Source organism: Nilaparvata lugens, chromosome 2, assembly GCF_014356525.2.
Source record: "Nilaparvata lugens isolate BPH chromosome 2, ASM1435652v1, whole genome shotgun sequence".
Taxonomy (NCBI): Eukaryota; Metazoa; Arthropoda; class Insecta; order Hemiptera; family Delphacidae; genus Nilaparvata; species Nilaparvata lugens.
Window position 1 is genome coordinate 68969860 of NC_052505.1, and position 21044 is coordinate 68990903.

General features: G+C 35.9%; 1 protein-coding gene across 1 annotated transcript in view; it reads right to left on the reverse strand.

Annotated features, from left to right (window-relative positions):
• LOC111063007 (pikachurin-like) overlaps positions 1–21044 on the reverse strand; it is a 249963-nt gene that overhangs the window by 85164 nt on the left and 143755 nt on the right. Inside the window, exon 2 of the mRNA XM_039421552.1 lies at positions 9768–9884. Within this exon, the coding sequence (XP_039277486.1) occupies positions 9768–9884 (117 nt within the window). The remainder of the gene's footprint in view (positions 1–9767; positions 9885–21044) is intronic.

Genomic DNA, 21044 nt, shown 5'->3' on the forward strand with positions numbered 1-21044 from the left:
ATCGAAATTGTTCGTGTCGGATCCTTATAGTGAAAGGACCTTAAGTTCCAAATTTCAAGTCATTCCGTTAATTGGGAGATGAGATATCGTGTACACAGACGCAAATACACTCATATACACATACACACACACACACACACACACACATACAGACCAATACCCGAAAACCAGTTTTTTGGACTCAGGGGACCTTGAAACGTATAGAAATTGGGGTACCTTAATTTTTTCGGAAAGCAATACTTTCCTTACCTATGGTAATAGGGCAAGGAAAGTAATAAATTATGATGCTTTTCATAAGCCCAAGAGAATATCTCATTTTTCGCCACGGCTTTCGATTTTTGAGTTTCTTTCATATTTTTTTTCTTTACATTATAAGCGTATTATCAGGATGATTTGAACTTATAACTTTCGAAATTTAGTATAGTAATATTACACTACTTTGAACCAATGTTCATTGCTGCACAGAGTAATCCATAAACGCTATACTGGAACTTATCATTGTAATGGAAAATGCAAGCTGTATCTGACCAGAATGAGATACAATTTGCTTGTTACAGGTAGATGGAAAAACTGAGGAAGTAGAATATCATCGCTCGAATATATAACGCTAAGTAATTATATTTGCAGGCTTTCCAGTGTGTGCACTCGTTAGAAGGTAAATTGTAGCCATACATCAAGGGGTTGGTGCTGCTAGAGAAACATATGCTAATTTATCTCGGCAGAAATTTCTTGGAAGCACCATTAATATGAAGACGGAGCTCGCTCTTAATTATTTGCCCAGATGTGGGATTAATGAGTTCACTAGTTGAGTATTTGTTATGAAAAACTCCACTTTGTTCAAAAAACTCGTTCAAAATGATAGAACTTTTTTCTAATTAAATTGAGATTGAAATAATTCAAATTATAGGTAGAAAATCTGTTCTCATATTCTAAAATTATAATGGAATTATTTTTTCCTACAGTTACCTTGAAAAGTGACCATTCCTGCACTGATTACAGAACGCAAAGAATCACTTTTCCGCTCTGGTGCGCAAAGTATTACTTTGCGTACTTTTAATACTTTGCATATTATCTTGCAGCCATCCCAATCAGCTGTTAACATTGTTGGCGTGTATTTTGAATGCGAACTTGTTCTATATCTTTTCTGATTTTCAAATAAATAAAAATGAGAACTCATTAAATTCATTATTTCAAAAAAAAATTTTTTTCATTCATAAATTGATTGGTTGAAAAAATATTTAGAAATTAAGATTAACTCAAAATTATTCAAATTTTCAAATTAATTGGATTAATTCAATTTTTAATTTGAATAAATCATCGATTATCAATTTCTAATTGGATTATAAGGTTTAAAATAAATTAAAGTTGTTATTAATAACAAAATTATACAGACAAACATTTGATGGATTTCAGCCATCATTTTACCCATAATCAACCACTTCTCATATTCAATGTTAACTGTAGGAAAAATGTAATGTGAAATACGTGCGCAAAGTTCCATTCCGCACTTTCGGTGCACAAACTGTCACTTTGCGCACTAGTTGCACAAATAACATTATCATCTATCTTCCATGAAACAAATTATCTGCTAGCTGAATGATATGGAGAGAATATAATTATTATTCAATACAACAAAATAGTAGAGATTAAGACAATTAGTAAGTTGACAAGACGGTAAGTTACAGGAGTGAGTTACAGGATTATACTGTACTTGGAAAATAATTTAACAATAATTGGTGATAATTTGGCTGATTCATCAATCAGGCTCTACAAAGGTTACATTAGACAACTTTCAAGACCAGTTCCAGTTTCTTGACTTATGAGAGTGAATATTCAATTAATGATAGGCTATGATCATGAATCCACTCATTTACTCACACCTAATGATATTGTGATATCCGAATTAATGCACATGGCCGAGGAAATCACTAGTTGTAAATCACTAGTCCGTATCCTTATGAGCCCTGAGTCAAAGCTGATAAGAAATATTCATATGAGAATAGTACTATCATCCATCTCATTACCCACGCACAAGCCTAAAGCTCATTTGGGTATCACCCACCAAAAAAACATGCTATAGTCGAGTTAATGAATGTAAGTCGATAGTAAATGAATGCATGAATGATTCCGATCAACAAGCACATATTTTTCTGAAGAGACCAACCAATCAGACGAGCCTACCTCAGCAAATTCTAAATATTGTAGAGTGAAATCAAGTTCGAGCAACCAAACGATGAATAATGATCAATTATGATTCATGTATCGTTTTTGACAAATAGCGCATTGTGCGCAGATTGCAGCAGACAACGACCCACTCTATACCAACCTTCTTTATTGTCACTGCTTGTCAGCAGCCTTGAAATTTAATGAGGCAAGGGATTAGTTTAAGAGCTGTACCGTACTATAGATCCTCAACTCGACCACTATTTTGTTGATGGCCGTTTTAATATTCAAGCGGTCGTCTCCATTCATCATCTCCTTGATCGCCGGTCTGAGAGCTGGCTGACTGCATCGTGTTACAACCTTTCTGTTTTCCCTCGTAAAAAGCAACCCTCCTCTCCTCCCAATCACCAACCTATCTTCCCCCCTCTTCCAATCCTTTCTCACCTAACCCAACCCTCCGGTGTTTGTCTTGCAATTTCCCGCCACCCTGTCGACACACAAATATACTACTTCTGTCTCCCTTCTTTGCTCCGACTTTCCCCCCCCACCACTACGCCAAACACACCATTCCAGACGCCACCAGACGTGAAGATGAATCATTGCGTTGTTTTGCCAAAGCAGATCTATATGCAGTTCAACTTTAGTACTCGGTTCTGTGATCAGTGAACCTCATTCCCTTGAAATGCAAAATTACAGAAAAACCTCACACACACACACACATCGATGCGTAATGAAAAAAATATTAATGACAAATTTCATGGAAATGTGTTGTCGCGTTCGGTCGAAAATGCGTGGCATACATACATTCAGATGAAATAAAATCGAGTCCTGTTAAAACATAGACCTCACTACGATCGGTGAACTATACAACTTTCGTTACAGAACTGACAGAGAATTTTATAACCAACAAAATGATATTCGTAGAATGAATTGCTCATTTGTCCATAATCAATGCTAAAGTACATCTTTTGACACTCATGCCTGGTTTCACCAAGCTCGGTCAAGACATTTAAACATGGTGAATGTGGGTACTTGAAACCCTGGTCACACTATCACGGAGCTTTCCTATCCAACTCCGATTCGATGACATAATTATTATGACCAGTGATAAAAACTGCCTGGAATTGTGCATGCCACACATATCCGTCATGTGATCTGTCCCATCACCACAACTCTACCTTAAAGAAATATCGGAAATATGAGTAGGATCGGAACGTTGCATGATAAGTTTGGCCCGGGCTCTACAAGTGCGCACTGGAAGTATCGATAGTGACTATTTCCATCATTGAAATAGTAAACCGTACGACGTATCACCAGACAATGAATCATCACCATAGTAAACCTTACCTGATTCAACCACGTTCAAAAAATGTCTTGACCGAGCTTGGTGAAACGGAGCATCAATCTCCACTTGTTGTACAACAGATTGGCTGAAATACCAGGTTGTTCATAAAGCTCTTTCTAAATCATTCATCATCATCAATCTATAGCCCAATGGGTGTCTGAAACTATCTCTAAAGTCCATGGGTGTCTGACACTATCTCTAAATTCTATCAGTCGAATAACAGTACTCAATGCAAAATCGTACTGTCTATTGACAGGATTATTATCCATTATCGATTTCATCACCCAATTCTTGCATCTATCTCTTGTTGTATCACACATCACTGGAATATGTACCTAGCGGGGAACGAATTAGATTCTTTATAATATTGTCTATAATTTATTTAATAATAATACGTACAATATTGCCATCACATCACATTCATTAGGAGACATTTTTCTAATTGGGTGAATCCTGTAATTAATGTGAGTATTGCATGTATCACAACGATAAGCATTATCAGTATTTTAGGTCCAACCACGACCAGGATTGATGTGTGGAAGGGTTAGATTGATGAACACCCACACAAGAGGTGCCTCTATTCTCTCGATCTCACCTCACTCGAATCTATTCCTGAAAAATTCGATTTGTACCTTTGATAGTAGTTCACGCTCTGGAGCTGTTGTTACAGAATGAAAAAGTGAAAAGAAGTGTGGAATTGAGGGAGTAGTGGGATGGTGCTCGTTCGATTCTCGGCCTGAAATGGGTTTTGTAATCTGTCAAAAGCGTTCACGGGTCAACGCAACCATCCAAAGAATCTCGCGTCAAGGCGGCTGCAGCTACAACACAAGCAAAAGAAACAGTGATGGCCAGCACCCGATTGCACAAGACGGATGAGTGTCATAAACACTACTTGTAGCTTCAAACAACAAATTGCTATTCTTTGTTCCAGCAAGATTAGGATTCTGAATGGTATTATGTCATGCGCTCTTGATTACAACTCCAAGACAATGGGAATGGTTCCTATCTCAGTGAAGAAAAGCCTCATTTTGGTTTGAAGTGCCCAGAAAGTAATGACCATGAAAATAGCCGTATTGTTTGGCAAGTTTTTTCCTCAAATTCAGGACAGAATAATGTTTTCAAAATTATATCTTCAAATTAATAGCATTGATACGTCATTACAATACTATTAGATATCCATTATTACTGGTACTATACTACAATACTATATTATAGAATATAATGGGATTGAGTTTCTGTTGCCCTCCAATATGTATATTTTCGAATGAATAAAAATATACTGCAAGGCATTACTCACAAACCAATTCCATTGCTTCAGTTCACAAGAGTTAAGGAAAAGTCAAGGAGCAATGCAGTGGAGAGACTATTTATCAGACAAGTTGAATTTCCAATATGAGTGTCATTTCTTTCCGAACACGAGTTAAGAACGGCGTCTGTTCAGGCATCTAACAAGAAACTCCACATTTATTACACATTCAAAATTAATGTAATAGCAAGATGGAACGACACTCATCCTCAAGGTGCTATAACACTCTCACCTTCAACTTGAGACCACTCTCTAGAGTTTGCTATCCAACTATGAAGAGCAAGAGTGTAATAACTGAGCATCTTGAGAGATACTTGCGGCATTGTTCCCAAGTATTTTGAGTTGTGTAAGCTGATGAATTCCAACTGTTACCCGAGGAAACTTTCCTAGTATGAAACTAAACGTTTGGTTGGCCAGAGGAAAGTGGTCAAGACGTAATGCGGTTTCAGAGGTCGAACCAAGTCATCGTTCCTGCGTCCCTTGGTATGAGGAGAGAGGGGGTGATGAGGTCCTCGGGAAGGGGAGAAACTCACCAGACGTGCTTCCGATATGAGTAGTATTGAACGACTACAGATCGATAGCTGTAAGCCAATAAGGTCCGTTGGACCCCTCATTCATCCGGATTGTGCCCGATCACCCCCTTCACCCCAAATCTGACCAACTTGAGCGACGATGATGCTCGAATCGCCACAAGCGACACAGCGGGTCATCCTCTTTGCTTGCCAACAGACCTTTCAAACTTCTCTCTGTAGCACATTTTACGGCCCCTGCTTCTCACCCTCTATCTTGCTTCCACTCCTCATCTCCTGACATTATTGTGTCACCACATCAATGCAGATGTCCTCTACGACTCTCCAGCATCAGTCCAACACATTCAACCACTGTGTGCTCGTCAATGTAAGGCTATCACTCCAATTAGTTTTTAATGGTAGATTTCTATGGCTGATCCAATCTCCAATCCGTTTGAAATTGACTATGGTTTCATGAACATACCAAAATATCTGAGCATGTCTTGATTATCAGATTACTACTGTTCATCGCCAATAATGGAGACATTCATGGTACTTCACTGCAAGTTGAACTAGATTTCCTGTTTAGCCGGATCTTGCCGGCTAAACAGATACTCCAAATAGATACTCCAAACAGATATTCCAAACAGATACTCTTCAGTAGTGATTGAATTTTAAAGCAGTACGACGTATTTGATTCAATTTCGATTTCACTCTTCCATTATAAATTATTATTGTTCACATTTAACTAGTCCACTAGTTCACATGAGTTCATCAAAAATTTTCCATCACATAGAATACATAGAGCACAAATATTTGAGTATAGCATTCATCATCACCTCAATAACGCAGATTTTGGCAAGATATTGAGAGAAGCCGAGTGACAACTGGTGCCAAGCCAGTTTGCAAGCTACTTCATCAAGAAATGAGGATCGATAGCGTGCAGGCTCTCACGTCCTGTCATTAAAGCGGCTGTTCTTTGCAACCAAAAAGCACGACGCCAAAGTTTTCTCCTACTCAGCAAACTTGCAGAGAAATTATTAGGCTTAGTCAGACAGAGGCGGACCCTTTCAAAAGTTTAGCCACGCTAGACAATAATTTATTCAGGAGCAGACACAAGCCGCGACCAAGACGGCAGACAGCAACTGTTCTCATGGCAAACTTGATGTCTATCTCATCACAGCACCATTTGATTCCTACAACATTAAGTCATGTGCTCCTGCAATCTGAAACTAATTGAATATATCTTCTGTTGTAGTTTCCCATGAAAACTCGCATTTCAAGTTCCAGCTCGGCAACTGTCATTTCTCATTCCTGCAAATAATACTCTGTCTTACACATGGCATGGAGACTTTTGAAAACTTAATCTGCGAGCATGATTGTTCAGAATGATGAATTGTTCATCAGTCATTATTGATTGGGATGTTGAATTATGTGTAAACTCATGTCTTAATTTTTCATTTCGATACCAAAACTATGATTTAACTGTAATTGAATCCAACCATTGAGAGTTTGAAAGAATAAAATACTGTGAGATTTTTGAGAACTTTTTTCGGCTCATATTATAATACTCGATTTATACACAGAAACACATGTTCTCGACACCATATGAACTTATAGAGGTTCTGAATTGTTGTACAGTTTTATCAATTTGTAGTGTTCTATTAATTTGATTTGTTTAATCAGTTCAAAAATATTATTAGATCGAGTAGAAATGCATAATTCTACTTCTTATTAAGAAGACATATGAAAAGAGCTCACTCAAAATTAATTCTGTGGAGACTGATCGGATTAAATATACTTAACGAGCGTTAATTTTGTGAGTGATGAACTGTAATTCGGATGGGAAACACCGATGTGAATAAAGAGAGCATTTTCGATTTCTTGAGGATTCTATACAAATGAATAGATCTCGGGTAATCACAGAGAAGACTGGAAGGACCATTCATCTGCAATGGAAGAATATTATTCAGAACGATTAAGTGGTTGGTAGACATGAAAAGCGAGAGCGAGAGCTGCTTTATGCGATTCAATTAAGGGGAAAGGGTGATGACGTGGTGAGGAGTGAGGGGGAAATAAATCCGCAGCCATGGAAAGCGCTGAAAACCGATGAAGTGAATCGGATGCCGAGAAAAGGACAATATTTTACTCCCACTCGAAAGAACTGCCCGGAAAAGGGGAATAAGCTTCTTCATTTACATCCCCTTGTATAGAGCATTACCTGTTTTATCCTCTTTCCCCAAGAACTCTCCTTAAATTCTGGCTGCAAGACAGGCTATCTGTGACGCGATCTCCTATCATCGACGATCTCTCAGCTTCCCTCAGCCTCCTTCAACAGCCAACAAGAGATTTAAATGAGGGCTGCTGCACCCCACTACTATATAGTGAAGAGGTGAGTGAGTAGCTCCACAATGCCCTAACTTGTTGTAGGCTGTTTTCCAGTTCTATTCTTCAATATCCTTCGTATTCGACTCACACCATTCAGAAAGACTCATATATCTATCATGGTCTGCTCTCTAATGGGCTGCTGGGGAGCAACGATGATGAAAATTACGTGCAACACGTCTGGAGAGAGTAATATCATTCTTACTTGGTGGCAAACATTGTTCATCATGAAAGCTCAGTTCAATTGTACATGGTGTAAGCATGTAGTATGTACATAGAGCATGCATAGTCTAGTCTGTAAGTGGTCTTAGGTGATGAAACATGTCAGTAATTGTTGGATCATCTTTACCATGGTTTAATTACTGTTATTATACTTCCAGTTTTTATCATATACTCGGATTTCAATTTCATTTAAGATAGCTCAAGTTTCTTTGTTAAATCCGTATTTTTTATTGTATTTTCTCCTTGTTCAACCACATTAGTTTTGACAGTAGTGTAAAGACCAATTATTCCAGTCGAAAAGAGTACCAAAGTAATTAGCAACAGCTTCAGTATAAAGAGAATTTTCCTCCCTACAGCTTGTCAACACAATTCTCTGCACAGCTTGATAGTGTGAATAACCATCACTTACAGTAGATTACGCTGCTCACAGCACATAGCTAACAAAATGAAAACATCACCAGAAATTTTCCACTTTTCTGTTGTACAGTTTGTGTGTCTACACTTGAGCTGCCAACGTTCAACATGAGAGATGAGATTGAAAAGTTTTTATTCTCTTCTCAAATAAGCATCCAGATGCAATTCTAGCGAAATGTGTCTCTAAAGTGGAATGTGAATTTAGAATAGCAGAGAGATTGTTCCGTCTCCCATTTCACAACTTGAAGTTCATTTGCAGTCCAATTTTCGAGACTGAAATTTTATGCCGTGTCAAACAAGAGGAGAAAGCTCTGCTCTCACAGTGCTGGTTACTAGGAATCCACGAAGACTGGATGAGCTTGGCTCATACGAGTAGCAATGGTTCTAAAATTCTTCTTGAAATTGTTGCATGTTATTCATGTATATTAATAGTAATATTGATATGAGAATCAGGCATACATGATGAGCTACTGATTTCATACGAAACAGAAAAATTAAAGTTGTGAATCTGAGAAAAAGAATTAATGATTAGATAACGATTAGATAATGATTAGATCGTTAGGTGTCAGAGTTGAGTTATTTTTCCGGAATTGAGAATTGGAGAGAATATTCCAATAGGAATAATGATTCAAAGTAATAGAAAAAATCATACTGGTTCAATCACTAATGTCGATATCGGATTTAATCTTATTGACTAAATTCGAAGAGACCTTGATTTTCCATAGGATCATCTGAAAATGGATAATTATTAATAATTTGATCAGCTGTATTCACTGTAAGCTGTTCATCTCAAAATAGAGTGCCTTTGGGCGAATTTTTGAGTGCATTAGATGTCGTCTTTGTGATTCAGAGGCCCGGGTTCGAATCCCGTCCCGAGCAAGACATTATTCTTGGGCCACTTCCGTTTTTCTTATGAACAAGTTGAATTGTCGGTCCCAGTAGCCTGAAAACAGTCGTTAGGTCATGACAGAGGCCCTGAAATCGATCAGGTGCGACCTAAAAACTCTGAGACCAGACTTGAGCCACCAAGGTTATTTGGAATTATTATTATTTCACATTCAATGGTTTTTGTTCCAGACGATATGGAATGTAATCATATACAACAAATAGAATAAAAGTATAAATGGATGAGAATGTATTATTTTATAGAATACAATCTATTCATATAATACATAATATCTAATTCTATCTATCATTGTATTCTAGAATACAATGCATTCTATAGAATACAGTGAATATAGTGTGATTGGGAGATTAATATTTTTAAATTCTCATACAAACCTTCTAAATTATTATTTTTATATTTATGATGGGAATAAGATTGCAGTTTCAGTTTCTTAAGGCAGATAGAGAAATCCATTATGGAGAATTGATTATCAGTTTTGTTATTGATTTTGTGATTTGAATGAGTGTTTAGACTGACCGAGACAACTGTAGCCATTATGGTGGAGAATGTGTCCCTCCTTGCAATCACACTCGAACATGCCATCATGCAGCTCATAGCACAGCTGCTCGCAAGGACTGTCATGACCGCATTTTCCTGTCAACAAAAACAAAACTGTCACACATCAAGAGAAAACCATAGAAACGTGAGATTTAAGCAAACTTTTACAACTTTTCCGGGGAGTAAATCTGTTTCCACATGAGAGATGGAAGAAGAGAGCACTATACATTGTTCACATGTTGCATGTAGTAGGAATTTGTACCTAATTTATCAGCATGTAATTCTCCCACTTTCTGCTTCGCTTCTTTCCTCTCAGTGAAAATACTTTCACAAAAGAGTTTCATCAACTTTAGACATCCTGAGGTGTATGTAAATAAGATACAACTCGATAAAAATAAATATGACCTGAATACACCTCTCATACAAAGATAATAAGAACAATATAAACACTTTTAGTACCCTTTTATTAAAAACTTTAAAATATTTTAACGATTAGTTTCGACCATGGGTCATTTTCAAGACCTAAGGTCGAAAATAGTCGTTAAACTATTTTAGTTTTTAATAAAAGGGTACTAAAAGTTTCTATATTATTTTTATTTGAATCAAGTAGCCCATAAAAGCGAAGTGATTTCATGAAAGATAATAAGATACACCTCAATACAAATAGAATATCATCTCAATACACCTCAGAACGTTGAGAGAATCCTGTTCACTGACACGTACAATGAACTCACTCATTCAAAAGTTTATTCGGTGATTGTACTGTCCCATCCTACCTACAATTTCAAACATAGCTTCACTAGATGGAGCGTGTTTTTCTCTTACAAGTCCAATTTGAACTAGTTAGCGAGAATAACAGTGATGAATATGTCAACAAAAAACTATAATCAACAGGAGAACAGGACACTCCTTATTGAACAAAAACACTGTTGATAGACTGTGTATCCAACAATAATTAACACAATACGTGGGTCTCAACTGATGAATAAGTTTGAACATACAGAAAATAAACAGTTGCTTACTCTCGCTCACTAATAGAGCTTATGGCCTGCATTTGTATGCTTATTCTTGTTTCAAACGTGAAATCTTGATTGCAGATTTACTCAATTTTTTGAAGCAAGAATAGTTTCCGTATTTGTAAGAAATACATCATCCATGCTGGAATAATGCTACATAGCATAATTCCTTCAGCAGAATATGAATGTGGATGAATTAATGACACAATTGTAAAACTAGTTCAACGAAACCAAATCCTGTAGCTAACATAAAGAATATGATATAGCCAGTAATTTTTCATGACCTATATTGTACATTTGTTATTCCGAGTCATCATCTGAAATATCTAAGATCTTTTTTATAAATACACTATAAAAACCAATATTTTCTGATACTGTAGTATTTAAGTTCCTTTTCACCACTCAAGAAAGAAATGCTTGATGTTTTTAATTATTGAAATTTTCAATAATGATATGAATTTACCTGAGGATTTATATATCACAATCTCTAGCTTTTTGTTTTTTGTTCGCCACCTACTTTGAGAGCTCCAAGAACTCCTATTTTTCAGAATATCACACAACGTTAAGGCAGTGATAGCATAAACTATGTCATCCTATTGATAACATTTCAACTAACATAATCGAATGAAAGACTTGATTAGAAATTGTAATCACAATGAATGAGGAATAAAAAAAGTGAAATAACCTTACGGTTAATTTCCCCCAAACACTGGGGAACATAGCACGGAGTGGTCGCTCCTAGCTATTGGGGCCCACAAAAAACAAAAAATAATAATAAAAACTTATAATTTCGATGAAATAAATTCAAATTGAAAAATGGAATTTTATGGAGTTTAAAATGGAATTACAAAAATGGTAAACTGATAATGATATTTCATTTCATTATAAATTTATCTATTATAAAGGGACAAATCATATAAATATTATTAATGCAATGATTCATCCATCCTATGCTATGAAAAACCATTAAATGTCCAATCGATTTCACAATGAATTACATTATAATCGTCATATAATTGAGGAATACAGTGTTACAACTAGTATTCAGTATCTAGGATTCTTTGTATAGAGTTGAGGGGATCGATATTCCAGATTTATAACGGTGGATGTTAAGGGAGCAGATTTTACTTGTGTGCCAGACAGACGTTATAGAAGGTTATAGGGTTTGAGGGTTGGGAGTGAGAGGTAAAGCAACCGCCGACGAGAGAACCTCCCCATCTGTTGTCGACAAAGAACCGACTGGCCGCAGAATTGAAAGCGGTTGCCAGCAGCGAACAGCGAGCAGGCGAGCACCCAACGAGCCGCCGACGGCAAAGCAAAAGGGTGGTACTAGGCAAAAGGCAGGCACCCGAGCCCGCAGCCCTCATCATACTACACGGTATAAACCCGCCACTAGAATCGATATTATCGCGTGCAAAGTTACCACTGTATTGCATCTAGCCAAGTTTCATATCTTCAATTTTAGCATGCCAGACAAGTCACCACGCTGGCTGTAGTACTAAGCTAGCGAACAAACAGGTCTAGTTCATCAGTCAAAAGCCGAACTGATATTGGGTTCAAGGATGTTCAATATGTTGTGATGGCCCTCGTGATTGGAATTGATATAGGTCACGTGTAGGGTGAATCGATGTATCGTCGATGCAATGAGGAAAGATATCCGCTATTAGCAACAATAGCAAAGTACAATTTGATTTGAATTTATTACAAAGAGTATCCATGGATAGAATATATCATAAATTTATTTATGTGAAATAACAATAGTCAAATAATGTCTATCAATTTGCATCACTATAGTAGTACAATTATAATTATACAGCTGTGCTTCTAGAATTAAGTTTGTTTTTTCAGTTCTTTTTCAAAATTATTTCTTTAATATATGAATCTTCTCTATTCAAGTGATAATAATGTGAAATATCTGTTCTATTTTTTGTTTTGAAGCATCTAAATTTGAAAATTTACTTTGTGACTGAACATATTAGTGGTCTGAAAATTTTGCGAAGTGAAGAGCTACAAGACTTAACCTATTTCGGACTATGTGTAACCATATCTAAATTGGGGAGAGGAATAGCACAAGGTTACCTTATTTTTCCTCTCCCTATCATTTATATGATGTATACTTATTATATCAATCAATAAAGAATAATAAAGTACATTATAATACAATGCGCATTGCCCACTAAACACAATAACAATAGTCAAATAATGTCTATCAATTTGCATCATTATAGTAGTACATTATAGTACAGTGCGCGTTGCCCACTAAACACAAGATTATGAGTAACACAAGAATATGAAATAAAACCATAAAATAGAGATGATTTACGTGAAGCGGTGAAGTTAAGACACGTCCTCTCCAACACTTGACCTAATGTGGTGTATCGTTCAGTATTGAACACAATAAACGAGCATGTGATTCACTATTGATGAATAGTAGTAGCCTATATTGACGATCGATATTTGAAGAATATTGATGATTAAAGCTTGTGATTTATTTAAATACTTGTATGTTGTGGTTGACTGAAGGGAGCAGGCTAGTTGGGAGTTCAGTATTCAAGGAGGCTGAGTATTGATGAACGCTAGTATAAATAAATCTAAAGTGTAGATCTCATAATTCTTGTTAATATTGTTCTGTGTTTTTAATTATCAGAGGCAAAAAAAGTGTACCGTACTTGTATACTTGAAAATGAGAAAACTTGTATGAGATAAAGATAGAATTTTTTCTCGAAAATCGAATCTAAAACCTTATAAAATCATTGCTCAACTGAATTGTTTAATACATTCTAGACAAAAATAGTAAAAAGGCAAAACCTCTCAATTTCAAATAAGATTCTTAATTTGTGGATCTAGTGGGCTAATTCCTATACCACTATAAGTCGATTCGAAGCCATCATCACGACTTTGACGAGCGAAAGTTACCAAAACATCATAGAACATTTGATATTGGGTGGAATAATTCAGAATGTGAGCACCCAGAATCTAGTTGGGGCGCTTTGTAATTCAAATGGATTGGGATACAAACGCCTCTTGACGGAATTAGTTTGGAAACAAGGTGACTGCTAACTCCAACTAGTTAAAAGTCGGTCTGTGACAGCAGCCGGTCAGAGAACTCGGGGGCGGTTGCTGTGGGGGCGGCAGCTCAGGGGCGGCTGCCTGCTGCCTCTAGCCGATTGCCGCCTCTTTACGGCTTCTGAATATTCAAGGAGGGCGTTGCCACAGGACACAGCCGCCACTCCACTGACCCCTCCAATCTATAAACAGAAAGCTATAAACCATTGCAAACTTTCATGAGTGCAGTTCGTATACTGTTACAGCCTGAGGCTTATTCATTATACCAGTCAGAGGTTATCGTATTCATCTGTTTTGTGCAGTTTTCAAGGTTGATGTGATACTTTATTGAGAAAAGTCGATTTCAATATAGTCTGATAAGAATAGTGGAATTTATTGTTTGAGTATAACATAATCTGATATAACATGAGAGAATCCCAGCTAACATGAAGATATTGACGAAGCAAGATTCTCTCTTCAATGTCGAAGCTTTGGGATTAATCTTTTTATGCTACAGAGCCCATGTACTTTTCAAGGCAACACTCTATAAGATGATATCAATATTTTTGAACTCCTTGGAATAGAGAAAATAGTGATATTTATTGTTTCGGGACTGCATTTTATTGCATACTAGCAGGTAACCTGTGCTTCGCAAGGGTATATTTAAAAGCTTGACGTTATGAAACCTAGAAGAATCCTAAGAAACCTAAAGAATCCTCGGTTGATTAAGAATTTATATGCAACATTTCAAGTAAATCAGTCCAGTAGTTTAGATGTGATGATGCGTCAAACATAATTTTCCTATCCTTTACACTTGTATACGTGTTTAAGCCAGTTCTATACTATAATAAAGGAAATTAATGAGAATAAATTTTGAAAGGTTTAAGATATCGATGCGCAGTTTTCACCATACCTTTTCTCTGGAAATCCTGTATGGGAATCATGTATCATATGCCCACCTTTCAATTAAAAAAAAGTTGGATTCAAAATTATTGCGGATCCAAACTGGCGGAAAAAAATTGGGTCCAGTTCCTTCCTTTATTATAGTATAGAAGAGGATAGATGGATGGATGATTATTGTTATTTCACTAAAAGAATAAGTTGGATAGTTCCCTTCCAGAGGGAGTTTTGACAACTCAAAAAACTCATTTTTCATTTGAAGATATAACGAAAAGGTGCATAGGACCTTATTTTTTTGCTCAGCTTGCCAAAATACCCCTCATTCCAATATTAAAATTTTCTACTGATTGTACAGTCATTCTATCAGGTCTCGAATAATTTTGAAATATTAATTAAATAAAAATGGAAGGGAATAATTTCTTAATGTCAATATCAACAACCTTTATTCAAAGACATAGAGAAAATAGAAAAGTGTATTTAGCTAATATTAGCATTCAAAATTAGATTCTGATTTTTGAGGTGGTTCGTGTGCAGATACCATGACTCTGGCGACAGATAGAACATTTTTATGGCACATGTGTAATGAATAGTCACCGCTTCAATAACATAACCTCACTTTTGTGTCATTTGTTCAGAACTTGCACCAGTTGTAGAATAATAATATAAAATTGGTTATAGAATAATAATATAAAATTGGTTATAGAATAATAATATAAAAAATATAATAATAATTCTATAACTGGTCTAAGGTTCAGAATAATGACATCTGTCGGTTAAACTACAGAGTTGCAGGATTGTGAAACCGTTACAATCTTGGTTAGTTAACCGGAAAAATGAATCAGAATTAAAAATTAACCGATCTTTGTGGAACAGAAATGAATCCGTAAAACTAACGCTGATTTGTTAATCGGCGTTAATGTCCATATTTAACTGACCTACGTGCAACTGGCCAACAGCAACAGCTGCATCAAAGAAATTATCACAAAAACATATGTTTTTTCTAAACAGATGTTTTTGTGATAATTTCTTTGATGCAGCTGTTTCACATTCACCATATTATTATACAGAGTTTGTGAAAATGAAAATATTTATTAATTATCAAAATACTACTATTAATATATTTATAATGAAAATATTAGTCTATCATTATTGTTAAAAATATTTATCAAAAAATTATTATTGAGGTTAAGTGGTATCAGGTAGAAAGCAACAATACAACAGCTGATGTTCCTTTTTTTAATCTCAATCATATGATTTGGTTATTTTTTATGAAATCGTATGTACCATTAATGAAATTTAAACATTAATTCTGAAAAATCTAGAAGGGAAATTGAAATTTGGGCTTCGAGGTGCAAGAGATTGATATTTTTAGAATCTATGTGCAAAATTTGGAGATCTAAATCATTCCCGTTTTTCCGGTATGCAATCCACAAGTTGACATGTTTTGATGCGAACACACGAACAAACAAACACAACCCTACTCTCTCTTATTATATAGAAAGATAGAAGAAGATGATGTTTAGTAAAGAAGACCTGATATTTTAAAAACCTTCAATTTATGATAGCAATTTGAAACACTAGTTTCGGTTGTTAAACCATCATCAAACTCTATTGAGCTGAATGCTTGAATATTGAGCGATAGAGTATGGTCATTATAGTCTGGTCATTAGCAGTTGGCTAATGAAGCTAGTGCTATTCTGTCATTTGTCGAGACCAGACATGAGGCGTGTCTTCCAAATATGGTTAATAGAACCGTTCAACTTGATAACTAACAAGGTCAAGTAGATAATATGAGAAAGGATTGGAAGATATATCATTCCAAACCAGTTTCAACATAGAAAGTTGAAGTTAATGTCTCTGATGAAAGCCTATGTTAAAGCAGAATAGGGAGTTTCTTTCAAGTTTTGCAACCCTGAGCTTTTCATGCTAGTTGACCCAACAACATATTATAGTTTTCAAGGTTGAAGTAATTTCTTGAAGAACAATGGAAACTATTTTTTGGGTGAGAAAAGCTGAAAAACAGGTGAGAAGATGATAATATTATGTCTGATGGTTGACTTTGATGGAACAGGGAGAGAGAATATTTCCAGGATTATCCTAAATAGTATGTCTATCCTCTATTATGAAATTTCAAGTGAACAACATTCGTTATGATTAGATGATTCTGGTTAGAGAACATACTCCAGTCATTGAAAATCCCAGTATTTTCATGTTTGTATTATGGATTGAATGTTTGAAAAACATTGTGATTGAATATTATGATTGAATGTTTGAAAAACATTGTGATTGAATGTTTGAAAAACTAAAAAGAATTATCTTGGAATAAAATTATGCTCCTTGTGCATTACATTGCAGATGAAGAACAGATCAAGCACAAGTAATGGTTTTCAAAACTCATTCATCTCTTTTCGAAAATATTGGAATCAAATCTAGTTCATATTATACTCAATTGAAATTGAATTTATTGTATAAATCATTCTCTGATATATAGAAGTGCTTCAAAAATGTTATAGCCTACTCTATGAGGAACAATCCACTACTTTTCATTTTTAACAGTTTTGTTAGTGAGTTTCATAGTTACTTTTCATAGATGACAGTTGAATTTCAGTCCCTTGACTGAAATTGTTTCAGTCTCTCAGACTTTTCTTCAGTCTCAAATAGCTACACCGACTCGGTAAATTGGCTTGAATTGTCCAACTATAAAGAAAAAAGGACTTTCCAGAATTTTACACATCTGAAATGGTTATTATTAAAGGTTTCACCGTTTTTGAACAGAGCTATGTGAAAAGCCCTATGTGAAGGTAAGCTATGGTCCAAAAACAAACAATAGCCAGACTTGAAATGGATTGTGTGCGTTGAGAATCAATTGAAACAAGAGAGAGAAGACCGTTGACGGCTGAGAGTGATTTAGGACTCACTAGAACAAATCACAAGTTGAGCTAGTATAGGTCTGCAACGCTGTGACGTTATTAAACATTCCGCTTGTCACTAACGTCCGCTGCCACCTAACCAAATATATCTATATCTACTAGAGTACTTTATATATTGGATGTAGCTGGGAAAAAGATGGAGAACACTCACATTCATCCGCAAATTCTATTCATTTCTATTACTTGGAACTGGGACAACGTTGAGAGATTCCCAGTCAGAGTACAGAATGGACAACGTGTCACAGCAGACGACTGTGACCAACGTTTGATTACATGTTCAAACGTTCAAAGAGCGAGGAAACACAGAGAAACGTTGAGTAATGAAAGCTGAAATGACAGATTGAATAGCAGAGCCTTATAGGTTAAGTACCTTACTACGGATTTACTAAGCACATATGCCAGCTTTTTGGAAAGGATGACGTTTAATGTCGGATAAAGTGTATCCTGTATGGTTTCATGAGAGAATCAGCTTGAGTACCTGGAATATATCGTTAATCAACTTCATCATGAGTTGTCATCAAATTCACTTACAAAGTTATCAATTTTAATTCCTGATGGTTTATGATTAACAAATTTGCAGTATACCATCCCGTGATTATAAGCTACAATATGAGTATATGTCACAACTCTATGATGTGACATCATAGAATCATAATATCATGCCCACTAAATGGGAAATGGTAAACATTTGCATGTGTCCTTCAAGTAATCTGGTTGGAATAATAATGTTAATAATAATGTCCTAAATTATAAACTAAATGTTTATAAATATTGCTTAAAATGTTTATGAATAATGTTTAAAATGAATGAACGTTGAATAATAATTTTCCATCTATAATGAAAAATATATAATTGCCTACTGTTCTATAAGAGTAACAACTAATTCTATAACTCTGGATCATTGTTTGTAACAGTACCATCATTGATTCTAATTGAGATATTACAAAAATGATGTAATTATAATAACTGTCATAATTGTCATGGCTCTCAAAATGAAAATTAAAATACTCGATAACATAATATCTGGAAGGGGAGAAATTTCAAAATTGTGATAACTTGTTCATTAAGAACCTTAATAACAGCAATAGAAGTAAATTCAGTACTGCAAAAACTGAACTGATAAATGGGTACAAAACTTCTCTAATTTGAATATTTCATTCAGCACCAGAAAAGCTGTACAGCCTTGTTGAAATTTGCATAATTTGTTTGATGTGCCATTGCCTTCCGTTGAGTAGTACTACGAGTATTTGCTTCATTAATTTTCAATTTGCAGAGTGCCCTCTTACAGAAATCTCTCCGGCGTACCTCTGGCAAGACCAACAAAGCGTTGCGTTGCGCCAGCGTTGCGAGAAGCAGGCACGCATTGTGCGAACGCGGACTGTCTTATTTATTTTGCACAAGCCCACGTGCCCTAGACACCCCCCTGAGCCCCCTGACCCCCCTGGCACACTCGTTGTCTCGCGAGTGCCGTTGCAACCCCGAGATTTGTTGGCGAAAGAACAAAGATTGCGTGTAGAGCAGCAGAAGATGACGGGGGATCTGTGGTGCGCAAAAAGCACCTTTATGTTAGATCAAACAAGAAAGTAATGTATGTTGCTGGTATACTGTGATCCGCAATAATTTTTCCAGAACAAGACAAGAATGCGCTAGAAGCACGTATGTGTAGTGGTGGTGGACTCCACATACAAGATCACAAACAGTCACTGTCAATACTCACGTTATACTTCACCCATTTCAATTTTACAGCTGCAAATTAAATTACTTTTGCTTTAACATTAGTTTTTACAACTTCGATTCAGGAATTTGATTGATTGATTTATTAGCTGCCTTTATTTAAAACCTAGGTGGACGAAATTAGGGCGCAGCCGGCCCTCTCTACACTTAACCCTACATTTGCATTTATCTATGAAATGTCCATTTTATTTTATCTACCACATTCATGTGATAAGCATGGATACCTTCACCAACAAATTACAATATTCAATGGAGTAACAAATCAATATGAAGTCAAAAAATGACAATCCATTCAATAAATGTATGAATTGAAGAAAGCTCTGAATATTCAGAGCGTTAGTATTAAAAGTGGAGTTACAAGTAAAAAAAAACTAATACAAGAAAGTAGGCCTATTTGGAAAAATTTCTCCATTCTACAGAAAAGACTAGTTTCATTTGGGGATGTCAAAGCCTGTCATAGCATTTTGATATACATAGTGAGTGAACCTGATAAATAACTGTGAAATACATTCTGATATCGCTCGCAACTCATTGAGGAATTTAACACATGAAATAGAGATAAGATAGGAATTTAGAAATAAGAAGGACACAATGATTGATTAATTATATATATCTATTATTTTGTAATTTCTTTTTCAGGTTTGCAGATGAAATGTATGTATGATTTATAAAATAAAGAAAAATTGTATTACTTAAAAGCCAACTCCTGGCAGACGGCCGTGTGGCCATTGCTGTAAAAAATGTATTCTTTTCAACGATGAATTATGTAAGAAAGTGAAATAAAGATTTTTTAATTATTATTATTATTATATTCTGAAAATTATGTTATTGGAACAATTAACGTGAACACACAATACACTTAATAAGGCAATAAATAGATCAATCAACTTTTATCTGTTCTTCACAATATACATTCTCTACCACAGAATTTTCTATGAAATTCTTTGTATGAAACCAACAAGTGGAAATTGAAGGGAAATCTAGTGGGTGCTGAGTACATCAATCATTTGAATGGACAAGAAACGGGAAGTGAATCAAATTCTCCTTATATGGAATATTGTATCGAGAAGATGAATGTTGGATAGAGAGACGAAGCTTATCAGTTTGATTGCCATCTTGGTATCAAGACGAGTAGAGTGTCAGATGACAATGGCATGAGGCGTACAGTGTTCTAAGTAGCATAAGCTCAGTGAGCTCGCAAACTGCAAAGCAACGTCAGGCAGGTCAAAGGCAATGCATTTCCATTGCTGACAGACCTGTCGATACCACTTGAGGTGGTCGTAACAATTTATTGTCTCTCTGCCAGTGATCGCTGCAACGCTGCATGCGACGGACGATTGTTCTCTGAATAAGAGCGAAACCGTCGTAGTTGGCCTCAGCCCAGAGGTGCTATAAGCCGAGCGCACACTCGCTCACTTCAAGCACACAAAACACTAAACTGTTATATCTCCATCCAAGCGTTCAGCACATGAGCTAGAAAATGAAATACGCTATTTTAAGTGTGCACTCTCTCGTGTCCTATTCATAGCGCAGCGTACAGTTCACTTGATATCCCCAAAGACTTGTCGTAAGAAGAAAGTAATGGCGCTTTCCTTTTCTATTTCATATACGTTGCCTATCCGGACCGGTCC